General features: G+C 55.8%; 2 protein-coding genes across 5 annotated transcripts in view; one reads left to right on the forward strand and one right to left on the reverse strand.

Annotated features, from left to right (window-relative positions):
• CACNA2D4 (calcium voltage-gated channel auxiliary subunit alpha2delta 4) overlaps positions 1-22,295 on the forward strand; it is a 110,150-nt gene that overhangs the window by 61,603 nt on the left and 26,252 nt on the right. The window contains exon 26 of the mRNA XM_070408754.1: positions 2,326-2,406. Coding sequence (XP_070264855.1) covers positions 2,326-2,406 — 81 coding nt within the window. The remainder of the gene's footprint in view (positions 1-2,325; positions 2,407-22,295) is intronic.
• LRTM2 (leucine rich repeats and transmembrane domains 2) lies at positions 5,871-22,295 on the reverse strand. 4 transcript variants are annotated; one of them, XM_070409480.1, is made up of 5 exons: positions 22,202-22,295; positions 21,753-21,983; positions 13,984-14,114; positions 10,942-11,532; positions 5,871-8,196 (listed from the first exon to the last, which is right to left on the reverse strand). In XM_070409480.1, the coding sequence occupies exons 3-5, from the start codon at positions 14,048-14,050 to the stop codon at positions 7,742-7,744; spliced, it is 1,113 nt and encodes a 370-aa protein (XP_070265581.1). In that variant the 5' UTR covers positions 14,051-14,114; positions 21,753-21,983; positions 22,202-22,295; the 3' UTR covers positions 5,871-7,741. The 4 variants fall into 4 exon arrangements, with proteins under 4 accessions (XP_070265581.1, XP_070265580.1, XP_070265583.1 ...); XM_070409479.1 differs by lacking the exon at positions 22,202-22,295 and having other exon boundaries at positions 21,753-22,094; XM_070409482.1 differs by lacking the exons at positions 21,753-21,983; positions 22,202-22,295 and adding an exon at positions 14,604-14,675.

A 22,295-nucleotide genomic window follows, 5' to 3' on the forward strand; every position in this document is an offset into this window, starting at 1 on the left:
TTAGCTCCTCCTGCCCAGCCTCCCCCTCCCCCCCCCCACCCACCCACACACACCCCTCCGCTCACACAGGGAGAAGCTGAGGCTCAGAAAGGTTCTGTGTCTTGCCGGGGAACACACAGCGCGGGAGCCACAGAGCCATCCTAAAACCAAGGTCTGCCCCGAATTCAGGGCCTCACACTGAGTGGAAGGCAGGAAGGGGAGCGTCAGGGAGTGCGGTCACTCCTGGTGAAAGCTCAGAGGGAGGTGCTCAAAGCCGAGGTGAAGTCCCTTCTCACTCTGTCCACTCAGAGCCGGAGTGAGCAGCTCTTCCTCTCTGGCACCAGCTGCAGCAGCACCGAGGGCTCCCAAGAAGGGGCTCCCACCCGAGGAGGTTCTCTGACCCCTGCCCCCAGCCCAGGAGGATGCTCCCTCCTGCCCGCATTGTCACTGGGACTTGCCTGCTGGTTGCTGGGGAGCTTTTTGTGGCGGTGAGGTAGGAGGTGGGTGGGTGGGAACTGAGCTGAAAGAAGAGGGGGAAGCTGGCAACCCAAAAAGAGGGAAGGCTGAGTTGGGAGGCAGGAACTCACTCCTTTTTCACACCCTCGCTCATGCATATGCTTAGAGACACATAGACACCTCTGCACACTCCCATTCTCCCCGAAGACAACAACAACAAATTTATTTTAAGGGGAAGGGGGAGTCTCAAGGAGGCAAAGGAGTCAGCTGCGGGGAGTGGAGGCTTCCCTCTGCCTCTCTGGCCTGACTCCGTTGCCCTTGGCCTGGGCCTAGGGGGCTGAGCTCTGCCCACAGCTCTGTCTTTTGTCAGCGCCCCAGAAACCCGCCAGCACAGAGCAGTCTCCCCGGTGCCCAGGCAGCTCTGGCCCGTCACTGGTCCTTCCACAGTCCACCTCTTCCTGGGCCAGCCCCAGGCCTGGCCCCCCTGCTCAGTCACCCCAGGGACTAGGTGACCCCAGAGCTGAAATTCCTGATGTCCCCAACGACTGTGTTATTAGGGCCCCCACACCTTCACTTGGGTGTTTCCCACAAGCCTATGGAGCGCACGTACAGTAGAAGGTCTGTCTGGGAAGCAGCCTGCGGCCCGGAGAAACCGCAGGGGGTCAGCCTCAGCAGCATCTTCCAGACATTCCTAGAAGGAAGGTGAGGAAGCCAACTTCTCTGTGGTCCCTGTGGCTTTATCATGGCAAATCCCTACAAATAAGGACAACCTCACCTATTGTAAGTTCCTAGAATCTGAGTAATTTTACATTTCTGTGGGTTATTTGATTACAGCAAGGTGGGATGGGTAATCTTAGCTAAATAGCAGGTGAGACAACCCAGTGTTCATTTAAGTACCATTTCCACTGTAATAACAATCACCACACAACAAGGTCCTCATGGCCCATTTGTTTCAACATGTCTTACAATGACGTTCTAATTAGAGAGCACGTGGTAAAATTTCCCCTTTCTTGGGATGTTTAATAATGGAACTTGACCCATAGATAAGAGCACTTTTGAAAGCTAAGCCAGGTCCATGGACGGATGAAAAATAAGAAGCCCAAGGTCATGCCTGCACCAGCTCAGAGCCAGACAGCTCTGTTCTAATGGAGAGCTGAAGCTGCCACCTGCATTCTGCACCTCTGGGGGCCTGGTTCCTAAAAGAGGTGGGAGAGCAACTCAAGGAAAGCCCTTGCCCTGCAGGAGCCTGGCAGAGTCCTAGAAGTGCAGTGACCGGCCACACAGCCAGTGAAGGGCATGGCTGATGATGGTGTGGTGGTGGGCGGGCCACCACGGCCAGGATTTATGGAGTGCCTCAGACCTCAGCCTCAGCCAGCCTTCTGTGCCCAGTGCAGCCCTGGTGTCTGGCTTCCTGGAAGGGCTGTCAAGGTCACTCTGACTCGTGTGACAGATGAAGGACAATTCAGGATCTGCAACCACCGAGTCCTGGAATGCAGCCTTCCTTCTGCTAGAAAGAATCATTTGATGCAACACAACTCTTCTGGGTGGAACGCGTGTCAAGAGGACGGTTGCAACAGGCTCCCTGAGTTCAAATGAGACTGCTCCTTAGTGACACTGACAGCACTGCATTGTCCAGGCGGCCAGGCCCATGAAGTATTACCTGGCAGGTTCGGGTCTGCACAGAAAGGGGCAGCGCCTGGGCCTCAGGAGGCGCTGTGCCCTGACCAGTGGTGGGTGGTAACAGCCTTCACAGCAACAACTTTCTCAAATACCCCCTCAGCTTTTCAAGGAATGTCCTCACCTGCTATTTATACTTGTCTTCTTGGTCTCCCCCAACCCCTGCTCTTCCCCAGCTGCTGAGAAAGTGACTTGCCATTTTTGTTTCCCCAGAAGGCCCGGGTGAGCCTGGAGTCGTGACAGTGAGCACAGCTGTAGCCGTGACAGTGGACGAGAAGACAGCCATTGCTGCAGGTAGGCGCTGCCCTTTGTGCCGCCGAGGCCGGGATGGTGTGAGTCGATGTCCCGAATAAGGCACACGGTAATAGCAGGAGGACCCCTGCCTATGCAGGGCCGCAGTCCTCGGCTGTGAGTTTCCCCAGTGACATGTGGAACTGAGGGTAGTGGAGTCTTCCCAGGCCATTTTATTTATCAAACAGTACCACCTTGAATCTTAAAGAATTTATGAAGTGAGTAAAATGAAGCCCAGAGAGGTTAAGAGATCTGCTGAAGGTCACACAGGACGGAGACTGCAACCCAGACATGCTTCCCACCCCTCGGCATGCTGCTTCCCTCTTCCACCACCGCGGGTCTAGTGTCCCTCTGAAGAGAAACGGGGCTGTGACTCAAATCCTAAAGTAAGAGCTCGCTGTGTGCTCGGCATGTGCCCAGCCCCTGGGAATCTGCTTCCCATGTGCACTCCCGTTCAGCCCTCAGGGTATCCAGTGAGACCAGGACTTTGGGCTCCATTTTACAGATCAGGAAACTGAGACACAGAAAAGTTATTTGCCCAAAGTCTCACAGCGAATAAATAACGAAGCTAGAACTTGAACTCAGATCACCTCTCTTTAAGGCCCAGGTTCACTATCCTGTGTTGCAATTTGCCTCAAATGTGATGAATGGCTCTCCCAAGCGCCCTTGACTTCGCAGTTTCTTAGTGCCTAAAAGAGCCCCAGGCACCTGTCTGGTTATCCAACAACCACCATGTCCTGGAACGCAGCCTGTGTTCAGCTTCCATGTCTCAACTTCAGCTGAGTTCTGAAAAGTTGCACGATCAGTGGCCACTCAAGCATCAGCCATCATGCCTCCTTGAATCAGGCACCTGTCCTGCTTCCCCGGGGACCCCTTAGCCACGAGGAAGCACTCAGCAGCTGCAGTGGGGTGAGGCAGGCAGGACCTGTGCCCCTTCTCCCCTCAGGCTGAATTCAGGGCAAAGGGGATGGAGGAGTAGGCTGGGGTCAGGCAGAGAAGGTCCAACCCTGTCTTCCTGGCTAAGGAGGGCACAGGTCAGGCTCCTGGCTGCTTTCCACCCTGGGACAAGGGGTGGGGAGAGTGACTTGGCCTGATGTAGTTCAGCACCCACGTTAGGAACTCTTGCATATGGACCATCTTTAGGATGCGCCAGCCCAGGGTTTGAAAGGCACCAGGCTGTCTCAGGCACCTCTTTTTTCTTAGTCCAAAGCTAATTCGAAATCCATTTCTAGGCCAAATTTTTACCCCAAACTTGTCTCCCTAAAGCAGTGGTTCTCAACCTTCTGGCCCTTTAAATACAGTTCCTCATGTTGTGACCCAACCATAAAATTATTTTCGTTGCTACTTCATAACTGTAATGTTGCTACTGTTATGAATCATAATGTAAATATCTGATATGCAGGATGGTCTTAGGCGACCCCTGTGAAAGGGTCGTTCGACCACCAAAGGAGTCGCGACCCACCGGTTGAGAACCGCTGCCCTAAAGACTGTTCTGTGGTCCCAGTTGAGTGTGCCTGTCCTGCTCCCTCCATATCCTGGGCCTTCTCCGCTCCTGCACACCTGGGAGCCGAGGAAAGAGAAGGGACACAGGGTCAGGCTGCTGGCTGGGCTCTCCTGCATTCTCCAATTATTTGAAATCATTTTTAACACAGAGCTGATTTGGAGCTGCGAGGGGTTGTCATAGAAACTGTGTCCTGGTGCCTCTGGCTTAACACACTGCAGGCAGTCGCTCTGACGCTCTGGGTGCCTAGATGTGACAGGAAAAGGATGAGGCTCTGGAGACCTTCAATTATCTGGGGCTCTTCTCTTTTAATTTCCTCTCCCTGGCTTATGGCTCCGCCTCCCTGATCCTGGGCCAGTGGGGGCCTCTAGCTCCAGGCAGGGTAGGCAGCTTGTTTGCTGACCTGGCAGTTTCATCCCTTGAAAACTGGTGGCAGTGTGTGATGTGAGCTCCAGGAAGGATGAGCATGTGTGGTCTGTGCCCTGGGAGAAGGGCACTCAGACCAGCCAAAGAGGCCAGCCCCGCGCCAGGCAAAGGTGTGTCTAATGCCACAGGTTCGTACAGAGGGCAGATGAATGAGGAGGGATTCTTTTCATCTCTAAGCAGGTGATTTAGCAACAGTTGTTGCAAAATTTCTATAAACCCAACTTTTTAGTCAGGATCTATTTTCAATTCTCCAAGCCCTAGTTAGGGAATATTGACAAACATAATGTGCCGGTGGGCACCATACTCTGCAAGTGTGTTTGTCTACCACACGTTCTGCAATACACACGTGCCCCTGACAGCCTGTGTGCTGGGCCTGCTGCCTGGAGCTGCACGAGGCTCCTCTCCTTAGGGTTCTGCCCACAGGTGAGTGGGCCTAACCAAAGACCTGTGCGCACTCAGGATGGGACTTGGATAATGCATCTACGCGTTGCCCAGACTTGCCCCACACTTGTGAGGGGCCCTGTCCTCACTGCTGCTGTGGGGCCCAGGGCTGCTACAAGCGTTATGGCTCCAGGAAGGAGGGAAACGCCCCACAATTATCACCACCTGAAAAAGGGAACAGCCCGGTTCTACCAGGAGTCCTGCTGAGCTCCAAAAATGGGGTCCTTGATGGTTCGCTTCTCCCTGGGGTTTGCTCCTGGCTCACTGGAGTAGCATCCAAAGGAAGGCTGGGAAGGAGAACATTCCATCTTGGTCTCTGAAGACTAATGAACCATGCAGTCCAGGCCCATTCAGCCAGAGGCCAGTCCAGGCCTAGATGAGGGTCACTCAGGCTTGGGATGGACGAGCAACCTCAGAGGACTCCCTCTCTCCCTCATCTCCTCTCCTGGTCCCCCATCCCAGCCCCCCAGTCCGTAATCCTGATTCCCTGCCTGCAGAGCCCTGTAAGCCCAGAGTATCATCTGCCTGCCCCTGAAGTCAGTCTTGAAAGTGCAAGATGGTATTAGGTGAAACGGGCTCCTCCTTCATGTCAGCAAACTTCACCAACTCACTGAAGCTGATAAAACCCAGTCAGCAAGAAGTCCTCTAACTGCTCTTAGGGAGCCCCTCACCTTCCATTACACAGTGGGGTCCTCTGGGCAGATGTATGCCTTCCTGCCACATGGGCCCATCTGCCCTGGACTCTCAGGGTGAGTTCACTCAAGCCAGGGTAGATGAGCACCCACAGGGCACGGAGCAGTGATGGGTCTCACTCCTTAAGCCGTGCTGCTGCCCCGTGAAACCAGCCTGAGGCTCATGCACCCTCCTGTCAGGCCAGCACATGGCTGAGCTTGCTGCACTTGGCCCCCACTCCTCCCGGTGCACCCCAAGGTGAGGCCATGGGAGGCTCCCACTGTCTGACAGCACTCTGGACATCAGGGTGATATCTGGCAGCACTTTGTGCAGCTGCTTGGGGGTGGGGGGCAGGAAGCCACTCTCCCAGCACTCACATCCCCTCCCCACCCAAAGAAACCAGGAAGTACATAGGAAAATACAGTCTTTATTGGTCTTCTGAAACAACAAACCAGAAATATAATTTTGCCTTTAAAAATCTTCTGTCTCAAGGTGAAGATACCACTATTGACAATGTCCACCCCTCCCCCATTCCCTTTAGGAAATCCCCACATCTGGTTTCAGCTGGCAAACCAAAAGAAGGAAGACCGTGCCCCACACGGGGGAGGGCATTTAGCAGCCTTGCTGGGGTGCCCTCAGCACCCCTGTGCTGGAGAATGGCCTTTCCAAAGGCAAGTGTGCCTCTCCCCCAAGCCCTCTCCCCTACTATGCTCTCCTATGAGATACAAGGGTTGAGGGGTGCAAGCTGAGCTGGGCCTGCCCTGGCCTTCCTCAAACCCTGGCCTCGTGTTCTGGCAACCTCTTCCTGGGCCACCACTGAGCGACCTGAACCCTACCCAGCCCTCTTCTCTGCCATTCCCACAGCTCTGCAAGCAGGCGTCTCTGCCCCTTTGGTGTAGGTTCAGGCAAGGAACCAACAGGAGCCCTGGCCCTTGCTCTGGTTTGGAGCCCAGTCCAGGTGCAATGGAGAACTCTGGGGAGCCAGACTGAGCAGACCAACCCATGGGAGAGGGAGCCCCATCACGGGAGCCTCTGAGCAGAATGCGGCAGTCTCTGTGTGGGAGATGTGAGCAGGCAGCGAGCTTCACGGAGGCCACCTGCTTTCCCAAGATGTCACCAGGCACAGAGCATGGCCCAGTCCCCACCTGAGGTCACGGGCCCAGAAGTGCTGAAGAAGGAGGGGAGGGGTGCAGAGCAATGGTTCTCCGGCTGCGGGCTGCAGGCTGCAGAAGGGGAATTGGTGGGTGTCCCCACGGGGCTGGCAGTGATGACGCACTTTGGCCCCCTGGGCTCTCAGGAGGCTGCCATCCACAGGCACTGCAGCCTCAAGGCCTCTGGGCTGCTTCCCTGGAAAACCCAGCAGGACAGGTGAGAGGGTTACCATGGTGATGGGCAGACTCATCCACTTGGCCCACTTTAGAGGATCTCAAAGGCATCCTGGGCTGTCAGTTTGGGTTTCTCTCCTTGTTGACTTGAGAAGATGGCGATAAGCAAGCGGCAGTTTCAGTGCTGAGGGCTAGACACCCAAGGGGAAGCACGCTCTGCTCCCCGAGTTCTCCTGACTCTGTCTCCATGTGACTGTGTGTGCACGTGTGTGGGATTTTTTCAGTTGATGTGATTTCGCTGGTGATGCTATGAGTTAGTGTGAGAGTAAATTAGTGAATCCAGGAGCAACGCGGTCGGCATGGTCTCTAGCAGATACAGGGGCATAATGGCTTCAGCTGAGGGAGTGTGTTGCAATCACAGCATGGTGTTTCTAAGTGCTAGATCCCGATGACAGGGCTAGTGGGCTTGCACATTAGTACCAGCTTTTGAAAGCTGGACCCAACTTTCACACTGAAGGGTGGTTAAGAATATCTTCCTGACTTCAAAGAGAGTCACAGAAATGAACCCCTTGCCCTCATATTACTTCCTCCCCAGCCCCTAATGCAGATGAGAGAGGTTGAGCAAGAGGAGAGTCACCTAGCTGTGGACTACACCCAGCGCAGGAAGGGCAAAGGGAGTGCTCAGTCCAGAAGCCTCCACTTGCACACATATTCCTTCTTCTCTACGACCAGAGGCTCAAGGAGATCCAAAGATTTGGTGGCCCCGGGAGGAGCATCAGCTGGAGCCTTCATATAATGGCAGCTTCCCCAGAGACTGGAAGTCCCCGCTGTGGCTGGTCTGCTGGAGGGCTGGGCTGGGACGGGGGAAGGAGTGGAGCTGGGGACTGTGGCAGAAAGAAGGGCCAGCTCTTCCAGAAGTAGTCTCCACACACTCTCCTTGCCCTTCCTACCTGAGCCAGGTAGGGCCGGGCTGTCATGCCACAGAGGAGATCTGCTTCTGGTCTTCATGCTCACCCTCCGGGTCCCCCATGAGCGGTTGGCGCTTCTTGAGCTCCCGGTGGTATTTAGCCATGAGGGAGGCATAGATGCAGCCGTAGGCAGCAGCCACCACCATCATGATGCAGACGATGCCACAGACCACCCCGGCGATGATCACTGTGCCGATGGCCCGGCGCACGCTCACAGGCCGGTACCTCTGCTTCTGGGGGCAGGCTGTACTGGACTCCGGCTCGGGCTCAGCCCCTGGCTTGGGCTTGGCAGGTTCTGGGCTGGCCTTGGTGCAGGGTGGCCCAGGACTATCCAGCCCAGCCGAGCTATTCTCGCCCTCCAATTGGGAGCAGTAGTTGAACATCTCCATGGGGACCATGCGCATGTCCTTCCCTCTCAGCTCCTTGGGTAGGGTGCAGGCAAGTTGATCCAGGCGCCCCCCTGCATTGGGTGAGAAAAAAGAAGGAGCTGACCAGGCATCCAGACGCTGGACTCCCTCACCCCATCCCCAGGTCCCAGAAACGGAAGGCCCAGAAGTTCTAGTTTCTATGAGCAATGTGGTCAGTCCTGGGATCATGTGGATAGGAGAGGAAGGGAAGAGGAAACTAGCATCTATTGAGCCAAGTACCATGGTCGGTGAGGCACATATATCGCATCATTCGATCCATGCAGAAGCCATGTAAAATGGGTATTGTCATGATTCCCGTTTTATGGAGAAGCACACAGCCATTTCAGTCATCTTACTTGCTCCAGAGTCCATCTGACCCACCAGGCAAGACAATGCTGATAGGTGGGGTGCTCAGGAAAGAGCTGTCAGTGCAAAGAGAGGGCCACGAGCCCTGCCAGACTGCAGTTCCACTCCCCTCCCTGAACCTGCCTGCCTCCCACCTGCTGTGAGCCCAGGGAACTGTGCTCAGCATGACATCCTCTCCCTCCGGGCCTCTTTCCTCACAAAAAGGACAAAAGCCAAAAGTCACTGCCAAAGCCGCCACTCTTCCATGCAGGACCTTTTGGTTGCCTAGGAGTGCCTCCTTGGAGTACAGAGAAAAAGGGGTTGGGCAAGAATGTTTCTCTTTTCCCCTTTAGAGCAATCTAATGGCCCATCAGCACCCCAACCTCAGCATCTCTGAGTGCGGAGGCATCTTGGGAGGAAATCCTGAAGACCTATGAGAGCAAAGGAGAGGGGCCGGTGCTAATGGGGCCGGGGGACGCGGGTTGGGGGGGGGGGCAGCGATGGGTGCACAGGTTCACCATGTCAATGGTGAAGCTGCTCCACCATGGGGAGATGGAGAAGCAGAACACAGAGAGGATGAGAGAGAGGGCAGCTAAGGAGAACGAGTTGCCCGGATATGCCCTGGGAGCCAGAGTCAGATCCAGTGAAATCTAGATGCAGGCAACAGTGCCTGTGCAAGGACTTGGCTGCTGCCACCCGCCACTGCCAGCTCCCTCTCCCAGCCCAGCTGCTGTGCACAATAGGCATCAATCTTTCCCCAGGATGCTGATGAAAACAACCCAGGATTTTTTTTTTTGAAGGAGTGCAACGTTGACAACTCTACTATTGAAAATTTCTGAAAATATACGTTCCCATTCCTTGCCCGTTTGTGCTGCGAGTTTAGTTCCTGATGACTGTGTGAAAGGGCAAGAATGTTCCCTAGGGACAGCACATTGGTCTGGGTCTGAAGACACTTGGCCTCTAGTCCCCACCCCCATCCCCGATGCTGACTGCCTGGGTGGCCTTAGCGAGTCTTCCATCCAGTGAATGTGTCCAGGGCAGCCTTTCTACAGGCAGGAGCTGGGTGCTGACAGGGGGCAACCTCATCTTCCTGCTCCAAAGACCTGAGGGCGAATCCAGCCTGTCATCTTGTACAATATAATGTATTTAATTGCTTATGAGTCTTACCTTTCTTGGCTATAAAATAAGGCCATCTCAATTAGATGTGAGGATTAAAATAGATAATGTACATGAAATGATGCTTGTAAACTAGGTACTATGCAAGGATTATTTCCCCAATCACAAAAATGGGAACTATTATCATAGTGACTAACATGTTATGGCACTTTACAGCATGTAAAATGTTTTTAATAATTAGCACATGAGAATGTCGTGCAAATAATTGAGATTGTGGCTGCGTATGAAATGAAGGAGTGAGACTTTGATGAAAAATGTTAGCATTCCTTTCACAAGATTTTTTATATTGATTCATTCATGTAGCAAATATTCATTGAGCTTCTACTTTGTGCTGGGCACCAAATTGTATCTTATTAAGTCCATTTAATATAATGACTACTACTAGCAAATGAACAAATACATACGTTTTATTGAGGACTTACTTTGTTTTTCAGACACTTTACATGTATTACCTATTTAATCCTCACAACAATTCTATGAGATAGACATGTTATTCACCCCCCATTTTACAGCTGAGTGCACTGACACAGAAATTAATCAACTTTCTCAAGATCATACAGCTTGTAAGTGGCAGAGCCACAAATCAAACCCAGATCTGGCACTTTTAGCCACTGTGCTTAATTCTTTGCCCTCTTATCCCATTCCATTTCATCATTTCATAGGTCATTATAGAACTTAATCAGTTAATGAAAGGGGGAAGGGAAAGAAAGTGAAACCATTTGGCTTCTTATTAAAGCTTTGATAACAAAAGTTCTTGGAAGAGAGAGTTGAGATCATCATCAAAACAAAAATTTGGTTTTATCTGTGGATTTACATTACATTCCACCATCCAGAAACGATGGATATTTAAGAGGTTGCTGTATTCAGAAAAGCAAGGGTGGTTTTCTTTCTCCTTCTACCATATTAGGGAATCCCAGAGCCATATCTAGTGGGATGCAGAGAAAAAGTATACTGTGTCTTTAAGTTCCCTCATGAAACTATGAAAGTAAGATCAAGTTACCATGAGTCAATCTAAAAGAAAAAGAGAAGAGAACGGCAGGGAGTGGGGAGGGGGGCACAGAGAAGAAGGGTGGCAGTGGGGGAGGAGGGAGAGCAGCACCCCAGCCTCCCTGCCCTGCTGATCTTTTGGAGCTGCGGCTGCTGGGACTTTCAGTGTGGCTGGTGAAGAGGCAGGGCCACCTCTTCTCCCCTGACCTTAGCCCAGCCTCCAGAAAATGCGTTGGATCAGGGGTGACCCTCCCAATTCCTCACACCCAGGCAGGGCTGGCTGTGCTCACCTCGGTAAGAGAACCACTCCATCCAGTGCTTGAAATCACGCAAGTTACAGTCACACTCCCAGGGGTTGTCCCCAACCTGCAATAGCTGCAGACTTGCTAGGGGTTCAAATGTCAGCCGATCCAGGTTCTGCAGGCGGTTGGAGCGCAGCGATAGGGAGCGCAGAGCAGGGAGTCCGTCAAAAAGGCCAGGGGGCAGCTGGGCCAGGCCGTTGATGGACAGGTCTAGGTGTCGGAGCAGGGGTGAGTGCTGCAGCAGGTCCCTGTCCAGGGTCCTGATGCTGTTATTGCGCAGCTGCAGCTCAGTCAGATTGGTCAGGTCCTCGAAAATGGAGCGGGGCAGCTGGTCCAGGAAGTTGTTGGATAGGTCCAACCGCTGCAGACTGGACAGATTGGCGAATGCCCAGCTTGGTAGGGCACTCAGCTTATTGTTCAAGAGCAAGAGAGTTCGGGTGGCAGCAGGCATGTCTGGGGGCACCATGGTGAGGCCTAGGCCACTGCAATCCACCTCCAGGCTGCGGGGGTCACACTTACAGGAGAAAGGGCAGGTGGGGAGGGCCTCCACAGCATACAGGGCGATCCAGCAGGTGAGCCCTGGTGGGGAAGCGGGGAGATGGGCGGACAGGGAGAAAGAAAGTGTCAGGTGGGAGTTACCTCCTCCTGCCTCTGTTCCCTCCCGACTAGTTTATACCACAATGGCCCAAGCCACAACCAATGCACAAACACTTACTGGCCACATAAAAAGATAATTTAAAAATCCAAAATACTTCCATGTTAATGGACTTCACGTGGTGTCAGCAGGGCTCCTTGCCCACAGCACATCTGGCCAAAGAATCCCTGCCATGCAGTATGACCCTGCAGAATGGCAGGCCTGAGTCCAGAGAGCAAGCAACGCTGGTCCACAAAGATGCCTCAGCTCATGTGGCCTCCCCCGGCTGATCTCCTGGGAGCTGGGGCCCACTGACACCACAGATGTTGACAAAATGAAGAACATAAGGATGCTTGAGAAACCTGCCCCCAGGTTCCTCTCCCAGAGTCACTGCCAGGAGAACGTTCTCTTTCCAAAAGAAAATGGCCACACTGCTGCTTCCTTCCCCCTCTGCACCGCACCCCCAACCTTCACTAGGCTAAGACATGCCACACAGAAGGGAGGGCACAAAGGAGTCCTCCAAGCCTGCCCCCAAAACCTCCTAGTGTGTCAGATCTGCATGAGTCCACATCCAAGACGGGGCCCGCAACTTAGCATGAGAACCAGCCAGGAGTCCAGCACACCCAGGGTCCACTCCAGAGACGGCTGTGCAAATGGCGAGGATACAATGTGCAGTCCCACTTCACACTGAGGAGTACGTGTGCCCAAGCCACTGAAAGTCATGGGGCCTAGGACAAGCTCCATATTTATTCTCGTTCTAAAGGCACCCGTGCCCAGAGCCTGAACTCCTGCCCCTAAGGGTTGCAGGGCAGCATTTCTGCAGAAAGGATCCATTAACATAATTCCTTTCGTGGTCCCATGTTTTGCCCAGGACCCCTCTGAGTAGCAAGCACAGGGCCCGGCCTGTGGAAAGGCTGGGGGGCCTCAGAGAACAATCACAACAGGGCAGGTCATTCCATTGTCCAGCAACCCTTTCTAAGAGTGACTGAAAAAACCCTTAACTGTCGTCCTGAATAGTCAGAGAAGTCTGCTCATTATAAAAGGAAAAAGGGATGAGCTCAAACTAGCTCAACCAAACTAAGTCAGCCCCAAGAAGCCCAGAGGAAAGGCCCAGCTGGAGAAGCGTTGGAGATGCCCAGACCCAGGCCATGGCCCAGTTGGCCCCACCTAGAGAAGCAGCAGCCACCCTGACCAGCGTGCCTGCATGGGGTGGTCTTGAGTCTGTGTCTGGTAGGTGTCTGGCTGTCTGGTTTTCCAAAGGTCAGACGTGGAAGGAACAGGATGGGGCTGTATCCCTCCCCTGCCTGGGGGATCAATGACAGCTGAGAGACACACTGCAAGGCTGACACCTGAGCCTCTTTGTTCCCGAGGGGAAGTGAGCACAGGCATGGCCATGGAAGCCAACTGGAGACCCTTCCTGGCCACATGGGGGCCCCTGCTGCTACCTCTCACCTTGTCACCCCTCTGAGCCCATCAGCCCCCACACACACTGCCCCACCGTGCCATGTAAAAATCTCCTTCCTCAGGCTTCACTTTCCCAACCCATTCAGCTTCCCTCTCAAAAGGTTCCACATACTCGGCAGCCACTGTTTCCCCACCCCCAAGAAATTCAGAGTGGCATGAACGTCCTGGTGACAAGAAAACGGGATCCTGTATTGTGAGGTGTTGAGTGATTCCAGAATGAGGCTGAAAGGGGAGCTGATGGCTCGGGGATCAGCCACGCGTGTGTAGTGAATAATTCAGGCTGCTGTGTGAGGCAGCTGCATGACAGGCTGGCCGTGCGAGAGGAGAAGTCTGGCAGTGTATGTCCTCAGGGCCTTCTCTTACCTCTCACCATGGGCAACCCAAACTTGTCCCTTTACCGCACCTGAAGAGAATTCTCGGGGCTTCTTGCACTCTGACAACTTTGTAAGTGTCCTTATGGGAAATAGAGGGCCTGTTTCCTTATACACAGGACCGGTCCCTAATGCCCTTTCCAGCACCACATTCCAAGAGCCCACTAGTCCCCCATTTCAGAGTTGGGAAGACTGAGGCATAAGAGGGTCTCCACGTTCACCCAGCAGGCGAGACAAGAGGGAGGCTCACATTAGAGCCTCGGGGCCACAGGAGCCGGAAACTCTGGGCATGGGGTGGACTTCCTGGTTCCGGAACAGACTGGCATGGGGAGACAGGACTCCAGCTCCTGATCCAACCACTGCGGCTCTCAGCAGCGACTCTTTCTTTAGCCCTCACAGATGCCAAAAGCATGGCAGGTTGCACACGGTGATTCCTGGGTTCCCGGAGCCAAGCCTTGGGCCTCCCGGAAAGAGATAGACCTCCAGGCAGTCCAAACGCATCACTACAGGCCATGCTAGCCCTGTGCCCAGCCCCCCCACCCCCACCCCCTCCATACTCACAGGAGACCTGCCTCCACGGCAGGGCCAGCCTGGTCCTCTGCTCGGAGCCACTGCCGGGGGCCAGCATGGTGACGCGGCTGCTCCCTGCACGGCTGGGACAGAGGATCCCTTGTAGGCACTACCTATCAGTCCTGAGAGAGAGAAAGAGGACGCGCTGAGCAGAGCAGGCACTTGAGGCCCAGGCCCATCCAGCCCAGGGGTTAGGGAGAGGGCCTGGTGTCTCTTTACACTGCGAGTCATTCCCTCTCCTGTTCCAGCTCTGATCCCTGGGTGGGGGAAGGAGAGGCCTGAGGGGCAGAGAAACCAGGAAAGCGTCAACCTCCCGGGGTGATCAGGGGTGGTGTGGGGGGCTCAGGCGGCCCAGGGGCCCTCCGTCTTAGGTGCAGTGCTGAGCTCTGGGCTGTGGGGCTCAGGAGCTGCCCAGGTTCTCCCCAGTGTCCCCTCCCCCAGCCTCTTCTTGCCGCCTCTCTGGTGTGTTGGTCTCTAAAATGTTGTCAGAGCCATACGGCCTCCTCGGTCTGGGCCTTCCGTGACACGAGCGTGGAAACTAAGGGACGTCTCTGCCAGGTGCAGAGGGAGGCCACAGGCAACACCGGTCACAGTCCCACTGCCACTCTTACCATGGCCCCGAGGAGGCAGAGAGCGGCCCCCGGAGCACCCTGCCGCTGCGTCAGGCGTGCGGGCCAGGTCCCCCTTTTGCTGCTGGGGGCGGGGGGGCCCTGCTTCCCCTCCACCTTCGCCTGGGAGGTGAGTCGCAGTGTGTGTCTTCCTCGCGGGCTATAATAAGACTCAGCGGCTCAGGGGTTCGTGCTGCTGCAGCAGCTGCTCCAGCAGGAGACAGGGACACAGAGACAGGGGCACGGAGACAGGGACACGGAGGAGAGGGTGAGATTGCGAACCAGAGGGAGCAGGGAGCAGGCTTCCCTTCCAGAGAGGACAGAAGAGGGCACTCACCCTTTCTAGGGTCTCAAGGGCCTGCCCTGCCCCCACCCAGTGACGCATAAAGCGGACACAGGCCCTCCGCTGGTCCCCACTTCCTTCGGGGTATGGCAAGGGCCCTGAGACAGAGCCTGGGCCTCCATGCCCCCAGCCCCATCAGGGTGGACACAGGACTGTGGTGGTTGCCACAACAGCACGCGCAGAGTGAGGTGGGAATGGGGTGGAGGGAGACTGCTGACAGCCCCACCTCCTGCTGCTCCCAAAGGCACAGCCCTGTCACCTATTGCCCTGGGTGCTCCTAGAGTTCGATCTTTCTTGGTTGCCAAGTTCATCCCTGGGTGATAGCTGGTTGCAATCCTCCCCCCCCCCCGACCCCCACCCCCACAGGCCTAGTTAATTCTGGGAGCCCGAGAAGCCAGTGGCAGAGCTAAGCAGACAGCTGAGGAGGTGGAGCGAGCTGCTGAGAAGCTGGCATGTTGAGCTCTGAAATCTTGGGTGAAGCAGAGTTTCCCTCAGGCACCTAGGGTCCTGCTGCAGCTCTTGGTGTCTCGTCGAGTCGAGCCTCTCCCCCACCCCCTGGGTTACAGCTGCCTCCTGGAGAGTGGCAGAACCCCCTTAGACACAGCGACCCTCACGGGGCCTTCAGCTGTGCTCCCAGCAAGGGCAGCCCTCTCAGGGGGGGAGGGGCCCCGCCCGCTCTTGCCTTTGTCTTTCCTCCCCCCTCTGCCACATCAGGAGGACTCAGGGTGTGAAGGCCTCACAGGGGCTGGCAGATTGCGTCTCAACAACTGGACAGTCCCAAGCTCCCGGGCTGAGGCGTGGGGTAGATGCTCAGGGCAGGGCCGGTGTTGTCCCCGGCAGGATCCTGGTTCGAATGCCCAGGCCAGGCAGGGCTCTGTTCAAACCCTTGCCAGGTCATTCCTTCGCTGCATAACCTTAAACCAACAGCAAAACTCTCTGGGCCTCAGTTATCTTAGCTCTAAAAGTGATGACAGTAGTACTCAATGGGTGGAATTTCCGTGAGGATCAATCTAATTAAGGGAGGAGAGTTAACAGTTACTCTATTTAACACAAAAATTACCTTAGAAGGTAATTCAGGTGAATGTTGAGCCCCTGACAGATGTGAAGAAGCCCCAGCAGCCGGCAGCAGGCCTATGAGACATCTCCTTCCTGAACCACCAACCTCACACGTGGCCCTGCTGCTCTACTCTGAGCACGTGCTGCATCCTGAGCCTGCGCCAGGCTGTGGCATCACGTGGTGCGCACTGCAGGGCGTGCTCACACACACACACACACACACACACACACACACACGGCGTTCGCACCCCTCCACCACAGACAGCAGGGCCACCCTCTCTCTGCCCCTCAGGCCCCGACCCTCAGAACAATCTCTTACTCCAGCAAGATCCCTCATAGAAAAAGCTCACAGCACCCACACATATTAAGCAGGCCAACGGCCCCTCAAGGCAAGAAGACAATAACCAACTTGCCCAAGGTCACACATTAGGTCAGGAATGGAGTTCCAGCTTCTGAGCCTGGCTGCTCAATCCACTGCCTGGTGCCTGTCACCTGGCATGGCCCCTGTGGGGAGACACTTAAGTGTGCTCAGAGGGGGGCGCACAGGCTCCCAGACACATGCTTGGAGCTCCCAGCACGTGGTACAAACACACACCCACAGAAAGCCGTGCAGTTAGGCATGTGCACACACACACACACACACACACACACACACACGTGTGGGCCCTGCCAGCAGCCCGTCTGCACTCCTCCTCATGCAGCATGCAGGCAGCGGAGTGAGATGCCTGGCGGCTCCTGAGATCCCCCAGCAGGCAGGTGTACAGGGACACCTCCGGCCTAGAAGTAAGGTCTAAAGCAAGCCCTAAGCCACAATGTGTTCTCTGCTCAGATCAACACAGGGATGGGGACCCAATCCAACCTTCTGCCCCCACTCTCTCCGGCTTCCTGCAGGGCAGCAAGTTGTGGAGAACCCCAGGCCCGATTTCCACAGGAGCCCGTCTCCTCCCTCTTTCTTTTGTTGTTGTTGTTTCTTAGGGTTTTTTACGTTAATCCTCACCCAAGGATGTTTTTCCCATTGACTTTTAGAGAGAATGGAAGGGAGGGGGAGAGACAGAGAGAAACATCGATCTAGAGAGACACATTGATTGGTTGCCTCCCAGGAGGGGCTGGAGATTAGGCCTGCAACCGAGGTACGTGCCCTTGACTGGAATTAAACACATAACCCTTCAGTCCATGGCTGACTCTCTAACCATTGAGTCAAACCAGCTAGGGCTCCTCTTTCAAGTAGACTCCCTTTCCTGTAGACTCCCCATCTACCCATCCCTGGTCTGTGTCCTCCCAGAAAGGAGCCCAGCAAGCACCACTCAGTGGAGATGGTGGCCTCGAGTGCAGGTTCTGCTGCCCCATCCCCAGAATGCTGTCCCCATACGAAGCAAGGCAGGCAGGTCTCCACAATGCGGACCCACAGGCGGTGTGTTGCAAGGCGGCAGGACACTGCTGACCCTTGTACTCTAGAGAAATGTGACGGGAATGTTCCCTGGGGAGCTGACCCTGCCTCCTTGGGCACCAGAGAAGTGACCCTTCAGGAAATATGGGCTTGAGCCCAGCACTTTCCAGCTCCTTGGCCCTCTGCCCATCGGCACACCTCCAACCTGCCTCCAAAAGTCTCCCCTGCCTCACTAGGAAGGGGTGGCCTACATTAGGAAGCTGGGGGAGCAGCCGCTGCAGCAAGCACGGCCAGCTGCTGGGTAAATTAATGCCATCCAGGAGGGCAGTCCCCACCCAGGGTGGAGAATGAGGGTGGAAAGCGTCAGGGGGTCCTGCCAGAAAGATCTCCTGCCTCCAAGTCCCACCGCCTTGGAGCTCTGGGTGCTGGACTTGCTCCCAGTCCTCATAGGACTTTCTGTCCCAGTCCCAAGACAAAGAGACCAGGGTCCTCCTTCACTGGGCTTTTCTGGGGGAACTTGGACTGAATGATAGGGTTTATGAGCTAAAAGCAGTCAAATGGGGAACTCCCTGAGAACACAGGCTGTGTGCTCCAACCCTTTGCTGCTCACAGTGTGGTCCATGGACCGGCAGCATGGGCTGACCTAGGAACTTCTTAGAAATGCAGAATCTCAGGCCCCACCCCAGGCCTGAATCAGCATTTTAATGTCTTGGCTGGTGTGGCTCGATGGCTAGAGTGTTGGCCCATGCACCAAAGAGTAGAGGGTTCAATTCTCAGTCAAGGGCACTTACCTGGGTTGCAGGTTTGATCCCTTGCCCCTGTTGGGGGTGTGTGGGGGAAGCAACCAATCAATGTGTCTCACATCGATATTTCTCTCTCTCTCTCTCTCCCTCCTTCCCTCCCTCCCTTCCACTCTCTCTAAAGATCAATAGAAAAAATATCCTCAGGTGAGGATTTTTTAAAAATCAGAATCAGCATTTTCACAAGATCCAGACAATTTGTATGCATATCTAAGTTTGAGAAGACTGGGCTCGATCACATCTCTCCCAGCCAATCCTGCACCTCCCAGGAGGTCATGCTGGTCAGTCTCTGGAAGCCAGTCACCAGGCAGGGAGTGGCAGGGACCTGGGCAGAGAGGTGAGGGTATTCACATTAGCACCTCCTTCCAGAAGCCTATGGATGGGGAGAAGCTATCACCATAGCTGCAAACGCCTGTGTTCTTAGTCCTCATAACAACTCCCTGAGGTTAGTAGTACTACTAACACCATGTTATAGAGGGGGAAACTGAGGCACGGGAAGTTAGGTAACTTCCCTCAGGTTAGGTAATGGAAGAATACAGCTTTGGGCCCGAGTGGCCGGTGGCAAAGCTCCTAACTCAGCTGCCTTTACAGGTCTGGGTCTGTTCTGCCCCTGACCTGCCCACACACCGAGGTTCCCGATGTAGGAAGGAAAGGGCAGGGCAGGGCAGGCGCAACCTTCCGCTTGTACAGAATCTCACAGTAACAGCGTCTTTTCATTTGCTCTCTCACTGGAGCTGAGGAGACATGGGTTCTTACCCCTCCTACTGAAGGAGACGCAAGCTCTGTGCCCTGCTGCACTGATATGCCACCGGGTCTCCCCCAGCTGCCCTCTGTCTGGAAATATCGCAGATGCAGCAGGGATAGCTCCAGGGGCCAAGATCTGGTCAAGGGAGTGGAGGGGGTTTCTAGAAACCCTTCCGGTGGAGGGTTGAGTGCTGAGGTGAGGAGGGTGAGCTGGGAGCTCAGGAAGCCAGGGCTGGGAAGGCAGCGATGGAACAGGAGGCAGCAGTGAGAGCAGGTTCCTTGTGCTCCTGCCGAGCTGAGTGAGTGTGGTGTCCCCTGGAGACGGGGGTGGGATCTGCTACCCCAGGGGTCACCTCACCTCAGCCCCATGGCGAGGAGCAGCCTGCCTCTCATTCCCTGCAGACACTCGGGTTAGGACTGGGAGCCTGACCTCTCGGTGCCTGGGCCCCAGCCATCTCTCCCCAGGTGGAGGTTAATCCTCCAAGTGGAGTGGGCTCAGACTCCAGCTGGAAACCACCAAGAAACCCACCACAGGCCTGGCATCCGTGCCCTTCCTCTGATGCTTCTGCCTGTCCATCCCCCCAAGTCAAGTGTCCAAACCACGCAGCCGACAAATGCTGATTGTGCCTGGACCTGGGGCTCCTGGTCCCTGAGACGGCCCGCTGGCCCTGCTGTGTGCACGCTGCCTGGTCTCTCCCTTTGGTCAAGGCTCCTAGACTCAGGTTAAGGGTCCCCCTCAGCACCAGACTCACTGAACCTAGAAGCAAAAGGGGCCTTTGCCGCCTCCTCTGCACCTCCTTTGTTCTGCAGAGAGGTGAAGGCCACCGGCTAGTGAGAGGCAGGGCCAGGGTTGGAGCCACTTCACAGTGTCCTCCCCACCCCAGGAGGGCAGAGACCTGGGTGGTGGGATGCCCCAGGCAGAGCCCTGTGTGGCAGGGGCCGTACAGAGCCGGGCTCTCCTCCTGCCGCCTCCACCCTGCGGTCAGGTCCTTTCAGGAAACATTCTCAATCTTTCCCTGCCGGTCATCCCCAAACACATGCTGCCAGCAGCACGGAAGCAGGCTTTACATCTCTATATTTGTACTTGGAACAGACAAACCCTCCTGGTTCATTTTCAAATGCACTCCCCCTTCTCACCCCTGGCTTCCTGCACCTGGTTTCCCTGTGCAACGTTCCCAATCCCAGATAGACCCTCGGGGAAGCGGAACAGAAAAACCCCTCGTCACTCCTCATGAATGAGCTACGTGCTCACTGAGGCCCTGGATCTGGGCTCAGGGCCGGGCTGGCAGGGCCAGAGGAGGCCTGATCTGGGAGTTAGGAGGGAGGCCCTGAGAGGGGAGAGACTGCCTCTGCTTACACTCCTTCTCCTCTCCCCACCCCAGAGGTCCCCAGATACCCCAACGTTACATAAATCCCTGCCCTTCAGCATGCTGCCCACCCAACCCAAAGCAGCCTCCCACCCAGGCTTTGGTACCTAGGAAATGGGACAGAGTTTGCCTATCTGAGCCCCAGACACAGCTTCCAGCCAAATCCCAAAGAAACCAGATCGGTTTCTTTAAAAACCTTCCTCCTTCTCCTGCCACCCCCAGCGGTTGGCTTTCCTGGTCTCCCTCTTTGGCAGCGCCAGGGACTGTGCCGATGGGGAGGTGGGGTGGGAAGCGCAGGAAGCTGCTGTGGGTTTCCCTTCAGGCTGGACTTCCCCCGCCCATCTCCACGTGCTCAGCTGCCCTCCCCTCCCCCAGCTGGTGTAGTTATCTAAGCTGCAGAGTGTCAATCTGAGTCACAGCGAGGTGATGCCCAACATGCCATGACAGCCAGGAGCCAGCCTCCCCACCATCACCCCTGAAACACAGACTGCACAGCTCAGGGAAGACAAAGCAGCCGACCTGGAACTGAGTGGGAGGTCGGGACTCCTAGTCAGGCCCCCAATCTCTGCATCATCAAAATGGGCCTCGGGGCTGCAGAGAGCATTCGTCCTGATCCCACTCAGGGACCCATGCCCCACTGGGTCGGGAAGCCAGGTCGGCATGCCTGGCTGCGGACCACCGACCCCCCTAAGCTAAGTCCACAGCCCCCACTAAGCCTCAGGGCCGCTAGGAGCCAGGCCTGGGGTTTGCCAGGGAAGAGCTGCAAGGCTCTTCTCCCCATCCACTCCCAGCCACGCCCCCACCAGGTGGCTTCCCCACAGTTCTATGGACCCATGTCCAGCTAGGGAAGGGCTCCTCCACAGCTTTGTCCAAGGACAGCTGCCTGAAGGCCCCAGCCCCACCCTGAGGGCGTCCTGAAAAGAGGCTGGGACCAGGAGGTCAATTCCTGTGCCCCAGACAGCACAGCGCTCCAGCCTGCCACCCCCATGCTGAGCCACCGCGCTCTGTCCCAGCCCTGCTGCCAGCACCTCCTTTCCCACAGAACCCAACTTCCTCAGGCCGTCTGCTGAGCCAGGCGTGCAGACGGCACAGGGCTCTTGGCTGTCTGTCCCCTTGCCGCAGGGACTGGTTTCTATGCCACACAGGCCTGTCATCTGGCACTGGCACTGCCCTCCTCACCCCTGCCTTTCCCTAGCTTCCCCCTCCCCAGCAGAATCCTAGCTCATGTCCTCAACACTGTGAGGTCAGTTCCCTGGGTCCTGTCTCTGTGGCCTGCCCAGATGCCCAAGCCTGAGCACTGCCCCAGCCCCAGCAACTGCCCCCAGGCAGGAGGCGGCGGCAGCTCTCCATGTGTGCAGGGCAGAGACCCAGCAAAGACAGGACCCGAGTCCCCATGCCCCAGCCACCCTGTACCCATGAATCCTTTATTTCTTCCCACCAGCGCACAGCACTCACCTTTCTCCACCCTGACCTCAAGCTCCTTAAACCAAGTAGCTGTGAGCCGTTCAATGAGCCCCTCCTGGGATTCCTGGAGAAATCCAGACAGCACAGCCAAGTGGAGCGCAGTGGGCACCGAGTCTCCAATCCACCGCGAGCCGGGACCTGGCACGCAGCAAACAGCCTGGGGAGGAGGAATGCCTGCCGCCGCTGCTGCCAAAGGGACGGGGCTGCTGGGTCAATAACAAACTGAGAGGGGAAGAGGGAGGGACAGAGGTAGACAGATCGAGAGGGGAAGCCAGGGGAGAGGAGGAGAGAGCACGCGCGAGCACAGAGACGGAGCAATGGAGTGACAGCTGGGGGTACATCTGTGATGACAGCGACAGTAGCACACACAGGCTAAGGCGCGCGCACACGGGCGCACACACACCACAGGCGCTCGCGGCGGCGGGGAGGGCAGCGCTCACCCTTGAAACGCTCACATTTCAGTGGAAAAAACGGCCTGTGGATTAATCGCTCCCAACTCCAGGGAGGAGAAAGCTGTTTTCCCGGGTACCTCCA

This window comes from Myotis yumanensis, unplaced genomic scaffold, assembly GCF_028538775.1.
Source record: "Myotis yumanensis isolate MYYU_CA2020_CCGP unplaced genomic scaffold, mMyoYum1.0.hap1 SCAF_3, whole genome shotgun sequence".
Lineage (NCBI taxonomy): Eukaryota > Metazoa > Chordata > Mammalia > Chiroptera > Vespertilionidae > Myotis > Myotis yumanensis.